Below are 18480 nucleotides of genomic sequence, written 5' to 3' on the forward strand. Positions count from 1 at the left end.
CACCATCCTGTTACTGATAGAGTACAGATCCATGATTCATGTACGCAGTGGAGTTCATTTGTGTTTCCATTAACGGAGGGAGAACAGGAGCAAATTGCTTGGTATCTAGTGTATTCCTAGGGCAGGCATGCACTTCCTAACAGCCAGCCATCCATTAAGATTGCCAGAAGCTGGAAATGATGTGTATTGTGGGCAAATAATGAAGAAAAGAAGATAATAAATTGGAAAACCGAATCATGTGCTTACTCCATATTTTGTTTTCAGTCAGACAAGACTGCAGATTCATACTGCCTTCTATGGTTACTGAATCTGATCAAAACCTGACTGATTCACTTTAACCAATGCTGGGATGTTTCTTGTCCAAGAATATCAGCATTGTAGATGTTGAAGTGGCATATAATACAAATGAGGAGAGGGAGAGGATGACCTAGAACCTCAAGGGGGATAGGAAACCTGCACTTGTGCATGGTATTACCCAAAAGGTTCAGCCACAAGGGAGTCAGCTACCCATATTTACCAGAGCTTCTGTATAGATGTGTAAACAAAATCATATTCTATGATTGCATGAAAAGGAAACAAATTATTACTACTTCCTAATATCTAAGTGACTCCTCCAAGGTGGAATTAAGGTGTATCAGTCTTCAAATACAGTTATGTTTTAATGCCTCAAGAATATTAACACCATCAAATGGTTTTTCAGTGAGACTATCTTTAATCAAGCATGGGGGAGGAAAAGAGGACAAATCAAGAAATAACAAGATTTCAGGAAAGAGCATAAGAAATTGGAGCAGGACCAGGTTGTTTGGCCCTTTGAGTCTGCTGTACCATTTGCCAAGATAATGACAGATCTTCCACCTTAACATCATTTTCCTGCACTGTTCCCATATCTCTTGATTCTCTTAATATCCGGAAATCTATGAAACACTGTTTTGAGTAAACTCGGTGACTGAACTTCCACACATCTCCATGGTAGAGAATTCCAAAGGTTCACTGCCCTCTATGTGATGAAACTTCTCCTCATCCCAGTCCAAAACTAACCCCCAATTTGGGTTCTGTGACCCCCTGCTTCAAGACTCCTCAGTCAGAGAAAGCATCTTCCATGCATCCAGCCTTGTAAGAATTTTCCAAGTTTCAATGAGATCTTGACCCTTGTGGGTCAAAGGTTCAATCCTGACCCTTGTAGAATGTGCATATTCTCCCTGTTACCATGTGAATTTCCTCTGGGTCCTCCAGTTTCCTCCTATATGCCAGAACCATGCTGGATGGTTAGTTAATTGACTGTTGTGCAGTGCCCCAAGTGTAGATGGATTGTAGAAGAATTGGGGGGTGTGGGGGTGGAAGTTGATGGAGTGGAGAAATAAGATTAGTGTAAGTGGGTGTTTGGTGGTCACTACGGGTATACCTAGAGAAGCCTGTTTCTGTCCTGTAGGACTCCATCAATACAGGCATAGTCCACTCAGTCTCTTGTCATGTGGCAACTTCTCTGATTCTGGTTTAGTGAATCTTCATCAGGCTCTCTCTATGGGAAGTCTGTACTTTATTAGGTAAGGAGACCAAACATAATGTTTGAAGTTATCCACTTTGGTGCATAAAACAGAAAAGTGGATTTTTTTTTTGTTAATCATGGAAGATTAGGTGATATTGATGCCGGAAGGAATCTAGGTGTCCTTGTACACAATTACTGAAAGCCAACATGCAAGTCCAACAAGTCTTTAGGAAGGCAAATGCTATGTGGGCTTGTATTATGAGAATATTTGAAAATAAGAGTAAAGAATTCTTAATTATAAAGGGCCTTGGTGAGACCACGTAAGTACTCCAGCACTGAATACTTAGAAATGATGTTGCAGGGTAAGAAGACCATCTTACAGAAGAAAAACCCTTCACTCTTTTGACCAAGTTACAGTGGCAGTTGCTGAGCTCCTTTATTATTTGCCTGTGGATTCTGGAAAAAAAGTTTTCTTTTTATTTGCTTTTTCACCCATCAGTTCTTACAGTCCTTTCTCCCTAACTCTTGCTAAAGGCTACTGGTGATTTGAAGTAATTTATGAGCTCTTCCAAAGGCTGCAGGAATTTCATGTTCCCCTATTCCACCATTGTTTAAATTATTTTGTCTGCCTTATTTATTTCAAAATAATTTCTGGCATTCTTCCTCCACAAAGCCAAGTCAACAGCAGCATTACTTCTAATTATGTTAATGAGCTGATTGGAGCCAATTTGGGGTCTTGGTAGTCTTGTAGTCATAAAATCCATCGAGCTGTTGGTAATTTGCTTTCTCTGATTCACTTTGGGCATGTCTTTCTTTCACATTTTATCATTATTGTGCAACCAGAAACGCTGGTCAATTGACTACTAGTAGTTACCAATACACGTGCCCCTTGGTCTGCCAACAGACCTTTTCTCAGCTGTTGTTAAGCCATTGTCCACAACTCCAAACTGCGTTTGCCAATTAATTTCCACTTACCAAGTCTGATGTGCCAGAATGCTAAATTAGCAACTGCATTAATTTTATTCACTGGTGATGAATTGCAACAATAGCTAAGCATGGGTTTCACCTTTTTTTTAAATAAAAAGGATAAATCCAGATCCATCTTCAACAAAATGCTATCTAGCATCTTGCATCATAATTTCCAGATCGAATGAAGATTGTTTAGCTTGCTTGGAGAGCAGGTCATTTAAACTGCTAACAATCACTTTCAAGCAAAATATTGGCTCAATTCCAAATTAATTTAATTTGTGTACATGGGAGGCATAAATGCAATTGGGTCGCAAAGATATTTTCAATATAGGTAGCTGAAGCCAATGGATTACAATTGCATGTTCCAATGTTGCAGATATTTAAAGCATCAACAGCTGAGATTTAAAGAAATTGAAATAGCTACAAGAAGTTAAACTGTATGAAGGTTGTTGAGTTGATGTAAAATTGCTGAAAATCAGAGCCATCCCAGAGAGCTGCAATGGTATAAAAATGCAGGCTATTTAGTGTCAGTTTGACAGTGGGATCGAGCATTCCAGTGAAGCCTCATGCATTCACTTGTGTGTCATCTTCTGAAAAAGTTGAAACATGTCTGGGGTTCTTTGGTCACTCAAAAAGCTGTATTTACATTATGGTGATATCTAAAACAAGGTAGGTAATTGAGCTTTCCCACTTTGCCATCTGTGGGGCTTGCTGTGTGAAAATTGGATAGTATGTTTGCCAATATACTATTTGGAGAAGACCATTTGATTAGCTTGTGGGCATGTAAGGTGCTTCATAAATATATTTTCTTTGTTTACCTGTGGATTGAACCATTGTACTTTTTCCAGCAACAAAAATAAATTGTAGTTTCAAAGTGAAAAAAAAATTGTTGCCATGTTTTAAAGTTATCTTCTGTGGCTTAGCGTTTCAGGAAGGTTACAAACCAACACTGTCAGATGCATGGAAAAGATTTCCCTACTTGCCTTCATAGCTGAAGGAATAGCTTATTGCATGAAAAGAAAAATACCGAGATAACACAATTTCATGAACCCATAGCAGTTTACAAATGAATGCTATTTGCTTTCAGCTACTTATCATTCTGGGCATTAAAGTATAATTGTAATTCTTTAATTTATGTGGATATGTGAAGAGTTATAATTGAGTACTTGACTGTTTACTTGACATGCAGTGAGAATTTAGATTGGGTCATGGGGAATCAAGAACTGGGGATGTTTTTCCTCAAAGTAATGCTGTAATTGTCCAGACCCTCAGTGTCACCGCCCTGCTTCAAGGAATTTGATCTTTATCACACGTCAGGACCAACAACTGAGACATACTAGTTTAAAGAGGAAGACATACACACTGTGTGTATGGATTTTTTTATATCGGCTACAATTAAGTTAGTATCCAGTTCAGTGAAAAGACCCATCTTTTTAATCTCAGAGGGTAGAAGGATTTACACAACTATCACCAGACTGAAGAAGAAAGCAAAAAAAAGAAAGAAAAGCACTGCTTTTTAAAGTAAAATAAATTAAGTAAAAAGAAAAATGCCCAGAATACAAAATATAATTTAAACAACATTATTATAAACTGTAATAAAAGCTGAAAATGCAAGAAATATTTAACAGATCTGGCAGCATCTGTGGAGTGAGACACAAGAGACTGCAGATGCTGGAATCTGGAGCAAAGAACGAATTCCTGGAGGAACTCTGGTCAGGCAGCATCTATGGAGGCAGAGGGATAGTCAACATTTCGGGTTGAGACCCTGCATTAGGACTGAGAATACCAAAGGGAAATAGTCAATATAAAGACACACTTCACCTCTTTATATGGGCTGCCTCCCCTCTAACCTTCCTGACACGCTAAGCCACAAAAGATGATGACCTTTCATCAGAATTCTCTCCACGAACGCTTTCTGACTTGTTGAATCACTCCAATGTTTTTTATTTAATTTCAGATTTTCAGCATTTGAAATTTTTTTGCTTTTTGAGTATTATAAACTGTTATCGGTGACTCTAGTATGGGAGTGCCCACATGTCTCACTTTTTCACTGTACTGTACATTTAGTCCTTTTACATTTTTTTTCACAATTATATTTTCCCCACCCCCTCCCACAGCTGTCTTCCTCTCTTAATGTGTAGGCTCATACTGGGCTGGGGTTTCTGAGTACTATGCTCCCAAGGTTTCTTATGGAACTGATGTTCCACAGTTGAACCAAGAAAATAAACATTGGCAATTTCAAATTCAAAGTCGAATTTATTGTCATATGCACAAGTACATCGATGCACAGTGGCAGCGAAAAGCTTACTTGCAGCAGCATGGCAGCCACATAGCATCAGATAAGCAGCATTGGATTAGTTGGCTGAGTTGGATATCATCATCACCTTTACCCAGCTATGCAGGTCTGGGCAGGATCACTGATTATTATTCAGGAACAGAAATGCTCAAAAATTCTTCCTTGCCAGGAATGCCAAATAAGACTTAATTCAAATCAACCACTGCATTTTTGGTCTTCTATCGGCGTCACAAAGTTAGTTTACTTAGTAATGCCTTATTTTCTTAGTTCTGTTTCAAATTCTACTTTTGTTTGATATTGATCCTCTTTTGAAGCTGGTTTTCCACCACTGTAACCATATCTACACTATTTTTATATATGTTTAACTGGGTAAGACTTAATATATGTGTATACTGTTTGGCAATTCATAAAGCAATCCATCAGCTGTGCTCGGAAGCAGATGTCAAAGTCTGTTTAGTTTTTCATGCGTGTGTTATGAGGGGTAATTGCTGTTTCAGTTTCACCTAGCTTTTCACCAATTTAGTGATGACCAGTATTGCATTCAACATCAAAGAACCAATTTACAGTTATAAAGTGCCTTTAGAAAATAAGCCCCAAATACAACAACTGGTCTGAGCCTAGAAACATAATTAAGATATATTGCTAGATAATCTATCTTTATATTAATGGAGGGAGAAATTTTGTTCAGGCCACCCCTAATGCTTTTCGTTAGGTGATACTAATGTGTATTTTAATCCACCTACAAGAATAGACAGTGCAGTTGAATAGCAGAAAACTGCAGCTACTGGAAATATGAAATAAAAACAGAAAATGCTGGAAATACTTGGCACGTCAGGCAGCATCTGTAGAGACCAAAAAAGAGTTGACATTTCAGGTTGATGACATTGTATTAGAATGTGATGTAAGGTCATCGACCTGAAACTTAAACTCTGTTTCTCTCTTCATAGATATTGCCTGACCTGTTGAGCACTTCCATTTTCTGCATTTTATTTTTTGGATAGACGTGGCCTCGGCATTACATCTCATTTTTAAGGGGGCATCTCCCTGGTTACTGCTTTGAGGAGTCTTTGAAGTTATAGGGTTAAGTTTCTTGAGTGGAGTTTGAAACTTTGGCCTTCTAACTTGAAGTCAAGAGTTCCACCATTTAACCGCATCTGCCACTGGAATCAGAATATACTTTGAGAAAAGAGGAAAAGAACGTATGTTTATAACTCAGGAAAAAGTAGAGTTTTTGAAAGACACTGGTAAATGCAAGAAATCACAGCTGACACTCTGATCTTTATGTTAATGTGATTTTCATTTGACATAAAAACTCAAATGTTAAATATATCATAAAACACCCCTATGGTGAAATTATGCATAGCATCACAAAATTTCACATCAAAAAATTCACGGTACTTTGAACTGTGTATTTAGGTTATTACAGATAGACAGCTTGAAAGTGAGTAGGTGGTAACTACAAGTTTGCTTGCATTAAACATCGAGTTCCATTTGAACTTTATTTTTTTTACCTGAACAAAAATGATTTTATAAGAAAGAAATACACATTGTCAATTGTGAGTGAAATGTTGCTGCTAAGGCTGAGAAATAAAGTTGGAGTTCTACTGCATTGTCATGGGGTTGACATTGTTTGTGTTTTTTTGGCATGATAAGAGGAGCAGAGATTAGTGAAATGGGCAGTTAGTTATTAGCTGTTTGGGTGTGTTTGTGTGAGTGGAAAGCAGCTGAATGGCTGAGAACCAACTACATCAAATAAGCAGTCTTCATGCAGACCAAAAAGAATTATTATCATTAAACTGTTTGGAATATTCTTCAGACGACATCAAAGCCTTGTCTGTGACATTGACTATTATGCACAAGTTTGGAAGGCTGCCCGTTACTGAGCAATGAAAGATTAGACCACTAAACAGAGAGCTGTGTTGGAAGACATCTGGAGAGAAGGGCTACAGAAAAGTTGCTGCTTGGTGACACTTGGACTGTGAGAGAAACTGGACATTGTACTGTTCTCTCCACCTGTGGTGTTGATACACAAGGGTAATTTGAACCATTTTGCAGCAGAAATTTATCTTGAGGTGCTACTGTATTGCAAGCATGATGCATGACTGCTCTGGGTTCCTTTGCTCTTTCACTTGGCCACAGTAAATGTACGTGTGGTTAGGGTGAGGGGGAATGGAAAGGTGGGGTTGTGAGAGCTAACTGAGGTAAGCCAGATGGGTGAAGGAATGGGGAGCACAGCGTATGAATACATCGTATTCACGAGTAGTTGCATTTATTGTCTTGGTCAGTAATGCTGTATGCAGTTGCTTCTCAAACCACGGTCATAGGATAATTGCCTTCTAGATTTTAATCATTTATCAAACAGATTCCTGGTGTGTTAACCTTCTTTGTGTTTACTTCCTGATGACATTAATGATTACTAAAAAAAGACATGAAATTAAGATACTGACAGTGTAACAGCTGTTACTGATTCCCTAGGTGTGATGTTGCAGCAATCCATTTTATCTTCATCTTTCTCTTCACAGCTGGAAAAAGTGTTCATTATGTGACTTTTGCCAGAATAAGTTTGGAATAAGCTGCTTCAGTCTTCCTTGGTGAATTTGATGCATATCTTGAAGGACATTTTTATAATTTATGTTGCGAACATATCACTTGCAAGCCAGATTTATGTATTAAATATGCAACATTGAACCAGAAATATCATCACTGCAGTTTAGAACTGAATTTAAATAAGCAAGCAATGAGACATCAGCCTGTTAATATTGTTAACATAACCATCTAATTGTAATTGCACTGTAATAATTCATGTCACAGTTATCATAAACAACTTGAGTGTCATTGGAGCTGCATTATAAAAGCTTAATCTGTCTGCTCTGATACTAAGAATAACCTACTGGTTAACTTCTCCTGAGTAACTACTGAAATGGATCAGTACTTAATCGTGCATGTCCCTTTAAAGCCACAACCAAAGGTTTTTCTCCTGTCTAATGAAAAAGCATTGTGCATTTACATTGCTCTTTAATATGTCCTTAGGATATTCTAAAGCACTTGAAAGTTGATAAGTTACTTTTGAAGTGTAGTCTGCATATTTAAGCAGGCAATTGTGCCAGTCATTTTGCCCAGTCAATTTGTCACTTTAGCATCTCACTTGAAAGATAGTGTTTCTGTGAAAAAGCTGATGTGTCAGTACAGACGTAGAGCAGGAGTCAGTTGGACGGTGGTAACTACCGTCTTCTGATTTGGACTGAACTGAGAAGACAGTTAAATGATCTAAACAGGCATCTTCTAAAGTCAATGAAAGCTAATTGGTTGTGACAATTAGTGAATTGGCAGCTGTTTGCAAACCTCAGCCCCTGCCATTAGCGAAGCTCTAGGTGATCGGTTCAGAAGTTAGAGTGCTGTCTTTTGTAAATACAATCCAAGGTTGCGAGCAGTTTAGTTCAGCCTCGGGCACTTGCCAAAGGCAGATGGGGAGCGGGTGGATAAGGAAGTTAATTTGTGGTGAAGATTGAAGAACAGGGCTTCAGTCTGCGTGACACTCAGTTGGTGAAAGATTTGGTTTTGTGCTTTAGCCACATATTTGGACACCTGCTGCAGTTATGCCTATGAAGCCCAATGTTGAACTATTGTTTGACTATGCTCAAACAATGTGCCCAAGAACACTTTTCTACTTTTAAGAGCCCATTGTTTTCTAAATTTTATGATGAGCAATAACTACCTGTGTATAAGGTACTGAATAACTGTCATCACCCATGCCACATGTCAGCAAGATTCAGCTCCTTAACTATAACAGGCTCATAGAAAAAGCTGAGAGGGCAAAAATAATGCATAGAATTTCTGTGACTTTTTCTAATGTGAATATGACAGTTGCATTATTGCAGAATCTTTGGAGTATATAAATTAGTAGCACCGGATATAAAATGAAGACAAATTAAACTTCCTTTGCAATTCTCTCAGACAGTATACATGCCTGCCTCGATAGTGCCCCTTTGAAAATGAATGGATAATGAGGTCAATGCCTGCTGCCCCAGATTCCAGCTGCCATTAGCCCGCAGACAAGGAATGTACGATATGACCTGTTAAACCAAGAAGTGGCTAAGTTCACAGTCTTCAACTTTTCCACAGTTTGCACCTGAACCGTCAGCTGGTAGCCCTTTGACTGAAACAAGAAGGAACGTAATTCCTGTGTTGCATGAATATAGGTAATGAATTCTGCAAACCACCTTCCAGCACCATATAGTTGTGACCTGGAATCCACTGCCCAAAAGGGTGCTAGAAGCAGATCCAATAATCACCTTTGAAAAGGGTTTGGATGAACACTCTAAAGGGGAATATGTACCCAGGCAAAATGGACAGTTCTCTCAAGATATGGGACAGGCTTGATAGGCTGAAAGTCTGCCTGTACTTTCATTCCGTGATTCATGACCCTGTAGTATAAGTGCCCCACACCGCCCCTCATCCTCTGACATTGAGTCCTCACTATGAGATTTACAGTGGCTATTTAGTACATGTTCTTCTCATGGAGACAAAACAGGAATAGAAAAAAGTGAATGAGCGGGGAATCCTGAATCAAATAAGCCCGTGGAGCAAATGGTATTATTGGTAAGGTAACAATTTGTTTACGAGTTCTCTTAAATGATTTTTTAAATGCGATCCAATGACATGTTAGTATATCTTGGAAATTGGCTTAAACATTGGAGTTCACAATTGATAGTCACATGATAGTATATGCTTCTCAGATTGCAGTTTCTTGAATTTTTTTTTGCTGTGTATGATTAATTCATTGGTCTGAAATTTCCTCAAAAGTACTGACTTTCTGCATCGAATTGTTAACATTTACCTCTGTAAAATTGAAAGCAGATTCAAGATTAGCATGCAAATAGATCCGAACCCCCACACACGTCGTCGCCAAGTGTATGTTGCTCCAACACTGGACTCCACATGGAGTTTGCAGGTTCAGCATGAATTACCCATTGCTTTCTAGTTGTTAACGCTGTGAAATCTCCCCTCTGTAGCTACATCAGGTTAGACTCTGTGTGGTTTGGTAACTCCATTCATTTCAGTGAATCTTTCAGGCTGTTTAAACTAGTTATTGAATTGATTGAATTAGTTTTGATGTATTTAAATTATTTTAAGTATTTTCTAATGTTTTATCTTCTATAAATTTTAATGATTTAATTTTTTTAATGGTATATTTAATTTTTAATAGTTCTTGAATATCTGTGAATGTTTGAGTATCAAGGACATTCAAGCTATTTGACAGCTTTGACAGTAAGTTCAGGGTTGGGATATGACCTCATTGGCTCTTTATCTCTGTCAGGTCAGAGCCAGTTCCCTTGAGGAAGACGCCTCTCTTCCATTTCCACAGAAGACATGCTCAAGATAAGGGCAAGTTTAGCTTGATAGGGAGCATGGATGATAGGCTATTCTGGACCATTATCTCATAAGTATTGCAGAAATGAATGCCAATGGGAAGCTGTGTTTGCTAAGTGATGACAGCAGGTATTAAGACTGAGACCAATGTTGATATGCAGAGGTGTAGCTTGTTAAAACCAACACAATTTTTAAAATGCAAATATATCATCCAAAAAACCCCAAGGAGAATTGGTAAAGTGATGACCCTATAAATGCTCTTATGGCTTGCATTGTTTGGTTCCTTCCTCCATATAATTGTGGTTTCTATCTCAGCTTTGTACATGGAAGTCCTTTGGAAACCATATTATACAACAACAGCTTGCAATTAAATAGTGGGCATTATGAAAGAAAATTTGACAGCCTGCCATGTACTGTTAATGTAGGTCACAAAAAGTTTGGTTAGAGGTAGAGCAGGGAAAAATATAAAGTCAAAGTAATTGAGAAAGGGAATTCCAAAGCTTGAGGCCAACACAAGTGAAGATGATACAGGAAGAGAAATTGGGAATGTGAAAGAGTTGAGAATCAGCTGAACACAGACCTCAGTAGTATATATAGTTAAATAGGGAGGGGTGGGCTTTGGAAGAATTGCCAGCAAAGTTTTTTTTTAACCGCTTCAATTTTCTTCCATTTGGTGATAAATGCTGACCAGCTGTGTGACTGGAACGGTTATCATTTCCAAGGCTCATTGTGACCTCTCCAAGCATGCACAGTTCTAGCCAGGGTTTACTGGATAATGATCACGAATGGGAATGCAGCCAGTATTCCTCACGTCAATCCAGTGGCACCAAGGCTAATTGTTATGTCCCTGGAGCTACCCATTCAGGTCATCTGAGTCAGAACAGGTTAAGTGATTGAATCATTTCTGAACTTGTAGGTTCCTTTGTTGTTGCAATTCCACTCTGCAATACAATAAATTAAAATAAAATAAAACTGCAGTTGCTAAAAATCTGAAACAAAAATGTAATTACAGATGCAACATTTGCCCTTTTGCCTCTTCTTTTTCATCCAAAGACCCAAGCCTTCTTTCTCGGTGAAGCAGTAATTCACCTTCACTTCTTCCAATCCAGTGTCCTGCATTTGGTGTTCACAATGTGGTCTCCTCTACACTGAAGAAACCATAATCAGGATGGATGATTGTTTTGTGAAGAATCTGCCTTCAATCCTTAGGGATGACTCTGAGCTCCCTGTAGCCTGCTGCTTTAATTCTTCATTCCACCCCCATTCTGACCTATTTGTCTGTAGCTTCTCATGCTTTACAATGAAGCCCAATACAAGCTTGAAGAAAAACGCCTCATCTTCCTTCTGGACGAGATATTGAATTCTCAGACTTTAGATAACTCATTTTCTCCATCTGTATCACAACTTTACATTTCTGCTTTCAGTCATTCATCTCTGAAATTCACTCAGTTTTCTCTCATTATTATAGCCTGACCTGCTGTGTTATGTCCAACAGCCTTGTTATTAGCAATACATAATACAAATAAACATAAAATCAGCATCTAACTGTCCTCTATAATCCATTTGATTTGCCCTTACCCTATTACAAATATTCCCTTTGCCCTCTGCATCCATCTCTGCAACTTAAAACTAACTTGCTTTTCCTTCTTTTTCAGTTATTACAAAGAGTCCTTTGACCTGAAACATTAGTTATTTCTCTTTCCACAGCTGCTGCCTGACCTATTTCCAACATTGACTGTTTTTGTTAGTTATTTAAACCTGCAGCCAATAATATATACAGTTACACCTCCAAACTTCTATCTGCCTTCCTTTGTAATCAGCTAAAAGGAGGCATATCAGAATAATCTTTGTATCACTCATATACTACTTCTCTCTCCAATCCTACAAAGACATTCCATTCTGCTTCCTTTTTGTCTCCCACTGCTAGCCTACAAAAATAGGGAAATTGATGAGAATGAAGACAGAAATCTGCATTTTCTTGTATGTTGAAGCTCTGGCTGAACAGTGGACTGAACTATTGCAGTCCCACTTATATCGTGTATAGGCCCAGATTTTGTAGTTAGCTTACAGTGCAATAATGCTTGTTTTCCTTAAAGGAAGTTGCTCACAAAGATTTTGTGATCTATGTAATGTAAATTCCTGATGTTGTTTGCTGTGGGACATGAGTTCTTAGCAATTTGTCACATCCAATGATTGGAATGACCATCAAAGAGGCAATTTGCATGTACAACAAACCAGGAAGTAAAAGCACTAATTTTTAAATAAATTTATGAACATTTTACAGAAAGTGAAATAAAGATTGGGAGGTACACATCAAATTAAGGAAGAAGCTAAACTACCATAAACTACAAAATATTTGAAATTATTTTTCATACTGGGGGAAACACATGAGGTTTTCTAAAGGAATGACAATGTACATAAATAACATTATGTTTTAGGGCCAGAGAGGTTGTTTAGCAGTAATTATGGTTACAATGAAAAATTAACAAGTACATACCTTAATAAAATTTGGAGACAATACTGGTGACCTAATATAATGTTGGCATGCCAGATGCATGCCAAGTTGTAAACCTAGTGAAGCTGTCTATTAAGTTAATAAAAAGGTTAACATCTGCCTTTTAAATGGCCCTGAATACCAGTCTCTCACACATGGAAAGTGCATTGGAACAGAGTTTATAAACTTAAAATGAAAACTTCCCCAATATTATTTCATTCATACTTAACAAAAGGGGAAAAAGGGCATAAATACCGAGCAACCAAAATGAGATTCAAGTGTTGAATGATTATTTGGTGCATTTTTTAGTTTTGAGTCTACTATGAACATTCACATTGTACTTTTTTCATTAGAACAGAAAAGAACTTGGTCTTTATTGAAATCTGTTCTCTCTTTGCCACTGGGGAGTGAATTATTCTTCTTTCTATTTTTCTTTCTCCCAGTAGCAGCAGATAATCTATTAGTAGTAGAAAAAGGATTTAATTAATTTTCCTTTTAGAGAAAAAAAATGATTACCTAAAAGCAAATGAGGGATTTGAACTTGCGCTTGTCAACCATAGAGTCATTGCATTCCTGGGGCTGTAGGCACCAAACTTAGAATTTTGCCCATTCTTTCCATATTATTAATGAGTTTTTCCAGCCTTGGTAACAATTAATTGACAGGAGCTTTCAGGTCTGCAAACTATTAAGTATTAGGATGCAAGAGACACTGAAAGGATGTTATAACATCTGTAAATGGAATTCAGAATTATTTGGTTGTGCTCATGCTAAAAGTTATGAAATTTCTCAAATTTTAGGCTGCATTTGAACAATATGATTGGTCAAATAAGGGATGAAAAGGATTATTTTTATTTAATTGCTTGATGTCAGTATTTCTGGCAAGGCCAGCATTCATTTGCCCAGCCTTGCTACCCTAGAACAGTATGGCTGTCAAGGGCACATTTGAAGAGTCAGTTAACGTTGTTGTGGGCCTGGAATCACATATTACTTGGACAGCATATTACTTTTCCTGAAGGAGTTGGATAGATTTCTACCATGGTCATTGTTGTCAACCAAAGGATTTTTTTAAAAAAAAGTCAAGATAATTAATTGAATTTAAGATTTCTAGCTGACAGGATGATATTTAAATTTGTGTCTCCAGATCAGTTGTCCAGCCTTCTGGGCTCTTAACCTAATCACCATGCTACTGAACCTTTATTATGTTGCTAAATTTTTCACAGGACTAATCAGTCATTTGCTTTTGTTTCAGGTTTCTGAACAGCCATGGCAAAAGCATATGAGTTTATGTGGCAGAAGCCTGTTCCAACATTTATGCAAGAAGGTGCTGTTTTTGACAGATATGAAGAGGTAAGTGATGTGTTTAAAAATAAGTGACTTTTTCAGCATGATTAACATAATAAGGTTCCATTTTAAACTCCAGCTTTCAACTAGAGCCATCACAAATGCCAGAAGCAATTTTTCTGATGTTCTTACCTTGTGAAATCACTTAAATTGTAGGCCTTGTTCAGTACAAACTCTAATAGCAACACAATGAAATCAACCATATAGGTAATATTTTCATGTTCTGCTGCTCCATTTACCTGATGAAACCAGGCCTATTCTGGGTATAGCAATGTGCCAGTTTTATGTGTCTGACTAAGAAACAGAGTGGAAAGATTACTGTCTCAGGAGCTTGGAGCAGCAACACTGTAATATGCTCTTCATAAACACCTATGACTTTATTACATCCAGCAAGTAGAGAAAATGCCTGTTATTTGAAACTAAAGAAATAATAAATGAGACTGTATGCTCAGTGGATTTAATTTTTGGAGTCAAATCATTTGTATGAAATTCATTGAACTTGTATATTTCTGTGTTGGAGATATAAGTGCGTGCCTTGAAAGGTTCTGAGGCAACATTCAAACCAGCATAAGTGGTGCGCCAAAATAATACCAGTTTGTAGTAAATTAGAAAATCAATACTAAGGTCCTTCGTAGAAAGGAATCTTCAATTGGGTTAATTTTTACTGCCTTTTCCTGATGCAGCTCGGTCAGTCACAACCTCAAAATGGATTCTGTAGCCTCGTTTCCTCATTAATACAAATGATCCATTTTGAAGGGGATCCACTTGTTGAGATGCAAAGGTAGTAGTTCCATTCAAACATGAATAATAAAGGTTACCATGAAGGAAATGGGAACATTTTAGGTCAGAGCTGGTTGAAGATTGTGACCAGTGTTATGGTGGAGCACTAAATCCTCTCCAGGGCCTACTAAAATAGTCTGGGCTCTTACCATCTCAGAACACATGCTTCTTTCTATGGGGGAACCGACCATCCTCCTGGCAGTTTATCTTCCAGCTAATTCTTCAGCTTTGTTGGGAAGCCTACTTTACAACCTGCAACTTCCCTGTCACCCAGTGTTTTCGGGAGTGATTATAAACCAAAAAACCTTGTCGCTTAATGCATTCAGCTCAAACTCACCTCCACACCTCTGCAACTATCTCTTCACCCTCCCCCACCCCCCTGGCAAAACCAGGATCCCCACACCCTACCTGAAAATAGCTGAACCCATGAATTAATCCACTCAGCACCAAGGAGAGAGAAGCTGTAAGGCCCATCCATATATTTAAATCAATCTGTAAACAAATGGATGGCCAAAACTTGGCAAGCAGCAAAAAGGACATAAAGACATCATACTAGCAAGGAGGTAATCTGCAAGATGATCAGTGAGTTTTCTGCAACTAATTTGGATCTTCCACTTCAGTACTCGTAAAGTACTCTCATTCAGTGGTAGCTAATTGCTATGTTGCACTAGGCTGAACAGCTTCCTGCAATTTCTTTTTACCTCTCCTGGTCTTCAGGAGAGCATCAAGGCCTCATGGAGGCTTGGTGCTGAGTATATTCAAGTCAAGACAATAGATTTTTAGTCAATCAGAGAATCAGGGGATATGGGGCTTGTGCAAGCAAGTGGCACTGGGCTGAAAAATCAGCTATAATCTTATTGAATGATGGAGCAGGCATGAGGGCCAAATGGCTTCCCTTTCTTGTGTTGTTGTGTTCTCCTGATTCCATTTAATAAATTCTAATATTGAAAACTGGCCCTAGAATTGAATTTGAAAAGCAAGAATTTACAACTCTTTGAAGCAAAAGGAATAAGTTTTTTGTATAAAATCGCTTCTCTAAAGGAGGATGGGTGAATGCCCTAAAAGTGCTGTAAAATTCAAAGAAGGCAAATAAACATTCCTAAAATTCTTAGGAACTCTGCTATAGGAACAAGCTAATAGATGTTGAACTGCCATTTGCTAGACTTTCCTGGAAGTTCAAGAATATACAGATTAAGTTCATTAGCACACAATTTGAGAATGTTATCAGCGCAGTTTGGCAGGGACTGATCACAGAGACCAAAGATCTAGGAATAAAGCAATCACTCATCCTGGATTGATGCCAGTTTGGTTAGCAGTCAATGTAAATTTTGAGGTACAACAGTTTTTGTATTGCATTTGTACAAAAGCAAATCTCTCATGCGTCTGATGCAAAGCAGGAGTCAGTTGCAGAGAAGGTGAATCGATGCCAGGAGGCTTGTGTACCCTAAATTTGAGGCCACTGTTAAAATCTACTATTTCAGTTGATTTCATAGAAGTTCGAGAAAATAAAAAGAAGAATTAGCTTCCTAGCTTTAAATATTAAGAGCATTAACTTAACAGGTAGATTAAATGGACTGGCATGATCCTGCTAATATATTAAGTATGGTTAACCATAAAAAAGCAATTGTATAGAATGGATTTTGTGACACCAACCCACTACCTTCACCTTCTGCACTAGTTAAGGAACACAAATGATTGGTTCGCCCACAACTCAAGTTTCACGGAATGACTCTAGACAGCATAAGGGCTTCCTCAGGAAGCTTGCTGCTATGTTCAATTTGAGGAAGAGATAGCAATTTAGCATTGTTTGATTGGGGAATTAGGCTTTCTATATTAAGAATAGCTAAATATAGCTAAACCACCATGAGTTGTGGAAAACTGTGGGAAAAAAAATTAATCCATACCATTTAGTCCCAAAGCACATTCTAAAAGCAGGCAAAATATCAGAATAGTGTAAATGTATTGGAAAAACCCAATTTCACGATAGAGGAAAAAAATCAATGCCCTGATGAATCTCTGATTTATTATTGGGTAAATTTTTATCAAATACTTTTGGCACAGAGCTTTACGTGTGTGTTTGAATTCCCAATACAGTCTCTCAGAGAATAAAGTTCCATGCCTGAAGCACTAATGGTGGAAATTTATTCCTATATTAGTGCTACATAATAGCAATTAATCAGATGATAATTTATTATTAAAATGCGCTTTTCTTTCCTCAATTGGTGTCAACTAATTGAGTGCAAAAAGCAGTTCCATAGAACATGTTTTTTGGGGAATCTTTAGTGGCATTTTGTTTCCAAAATTGTGTCTGATGCATGGGTGCACATTTGTAGTGTTAGTGACATCTGATATTATAATAGTGAGGGGATTAGTAGATACACAGCTAACGTCTACATCAACTTACAATGTTAATTTGATGCTTGTGCTACCATTAGGGAGTTCAGATCTTCAAATAATGCCACATAGCTGACCGCACATTCAACAGCAGAAAGAACCTCACAACTGTTTAAAGAAATCGTTAGCTGCTTTACATAGTTGCCAATTGAGCTTTGCCTGTTGCTATGCTTGAAAGAATTTTTTGGTACTTTCTGCAGATGAGTCAAGTTGCTAAGGTTAGCAGGAAGTGGTGTGGCAGGTGTCGAATTGCGATGCTTCTTATGAGCCAGTCATCTCCAAACATGGGTATATGCGTAGGTATTCCCATGAGCTTTAAAGGGAGAATGAGCAGAGGTCACAGAGGGGCAAGCTGCTGGAAGTGGTGGTGAAGATAAATGGAGCAATTCTCCTGCATTACTTAAACAAAGAACAATGTGTAACTGACACTGATCCACAATTTGACCACCAAGCATCCCTCTACTGTGACCCACCTCTACCGCAATCCCCAGACCCCTCCCTCAAGCAATGCACTTTGGCTTTAGGCAATTGACCTCCTATAATCACAACCACCTTCCTTTGTGAGGCATAACTCCATTCTTTGGAGAGTTTTACTGTTGATTCCCATTGACTTCAGTTTTTCTAAGGGTCCTTAATGCCACGCTCTGCTGAAGGCTGTCTTATCACTCTCACCTTGCCTTTGGAATTCAGCTCTTTTCATTGTGTTGGGACCAAGACCAAATTGTCCTAGCAAAATCCAAACACAGTGAGTTATTGGTCATTAATTGATAGCATCATTTACAACATGTTCATCACTTTGCTGATAATTGTTAGTAGTCTGATGGGATAAATTAGCTGATTGGAAAGGACAAGGCATAGCTGGGAGATATTTCCGCTCTATTTGACATATGTTAGTGTTGTAACAGAATAGATGAACTAGGGGCACTATAGTTCAGGATCATAAATTTTCAATATTAGAACTAGTGTAAAGTCTTTGCTGTATCTCGTACTCTCAGTCATTTCTTGATATCATGTGGGGTGAATTGAACTATAAAGACTAGTTACTGTGCTGGAGGAGATCTTATGAGAAATTTGCTGTGGATCATTAATTATAAATTCTGGCTGAAGACTGAGTAATGCATAAAAAATGATGAACTTTTATTTCACACCCTTTTCAACTTCAGGATCTCCTGAAGCATTTTTCATTCACAAACATGTTTTTTTGTCACTTTTGTAATATAAGGAGCCAATTGCAGCTAACTTGCATACAACAAGGTGCCACTAATATAGGTGTAGTGATCAGGTTATTTGTTTTGGTGATGTTGAATGAGGGACAAGTAAAGGCCCAAGTTCTGGGAACAACTCCACTTC

The 18480-nt window shown here is 38.0% G+C and overlaps 1 protein-coding gene across 12 annotated transcripts in view; it reads left to right on the plus strand.

Annotated features, from left to right (window-relative positions):
• The window catches only part of LOC127567769 (1-phosphatidylinositol 4,5-bisphosphate phosphodiesterase beta-4), a 473077-nt gene that overhangs the window by 219344 nt on the left and 235253 nt on the right, over nt 1-18480 (plus strand). For all 12 annotated transcript variants that reach the window (XM_052010784.1, XM_052010783.1, XM_052010786.1 and 9 more), the window contains exon 5: nt 13865-13962. In XM_052010784.1, coding sequence (XP_051866744.1) covers nt 13879-13962 — 84 coding nt within the window. In that variant the 5' untranslated portion in view covers nt 13865-13878. The remainder of the gene's footprint in view (nt 1-13864; nt 13963-18480) is intronic.

The sequence above is a fragment of the Pristis pectinata genome, chromosome 3, assembly GCF_009764475.1.
Source record: "Pristis pectinata isolate sPriPec2 chromosome 3, sPriPec2.1.pri, whole genome shotgun sequence".
Taxonomy (NCBI): domain Eukaryota; kingdom Metazoa; phylum Chordata; class Chondrichthyes; order Rhinopristiformes; family Pristidae; genus Pristis; species Pristis pectinata.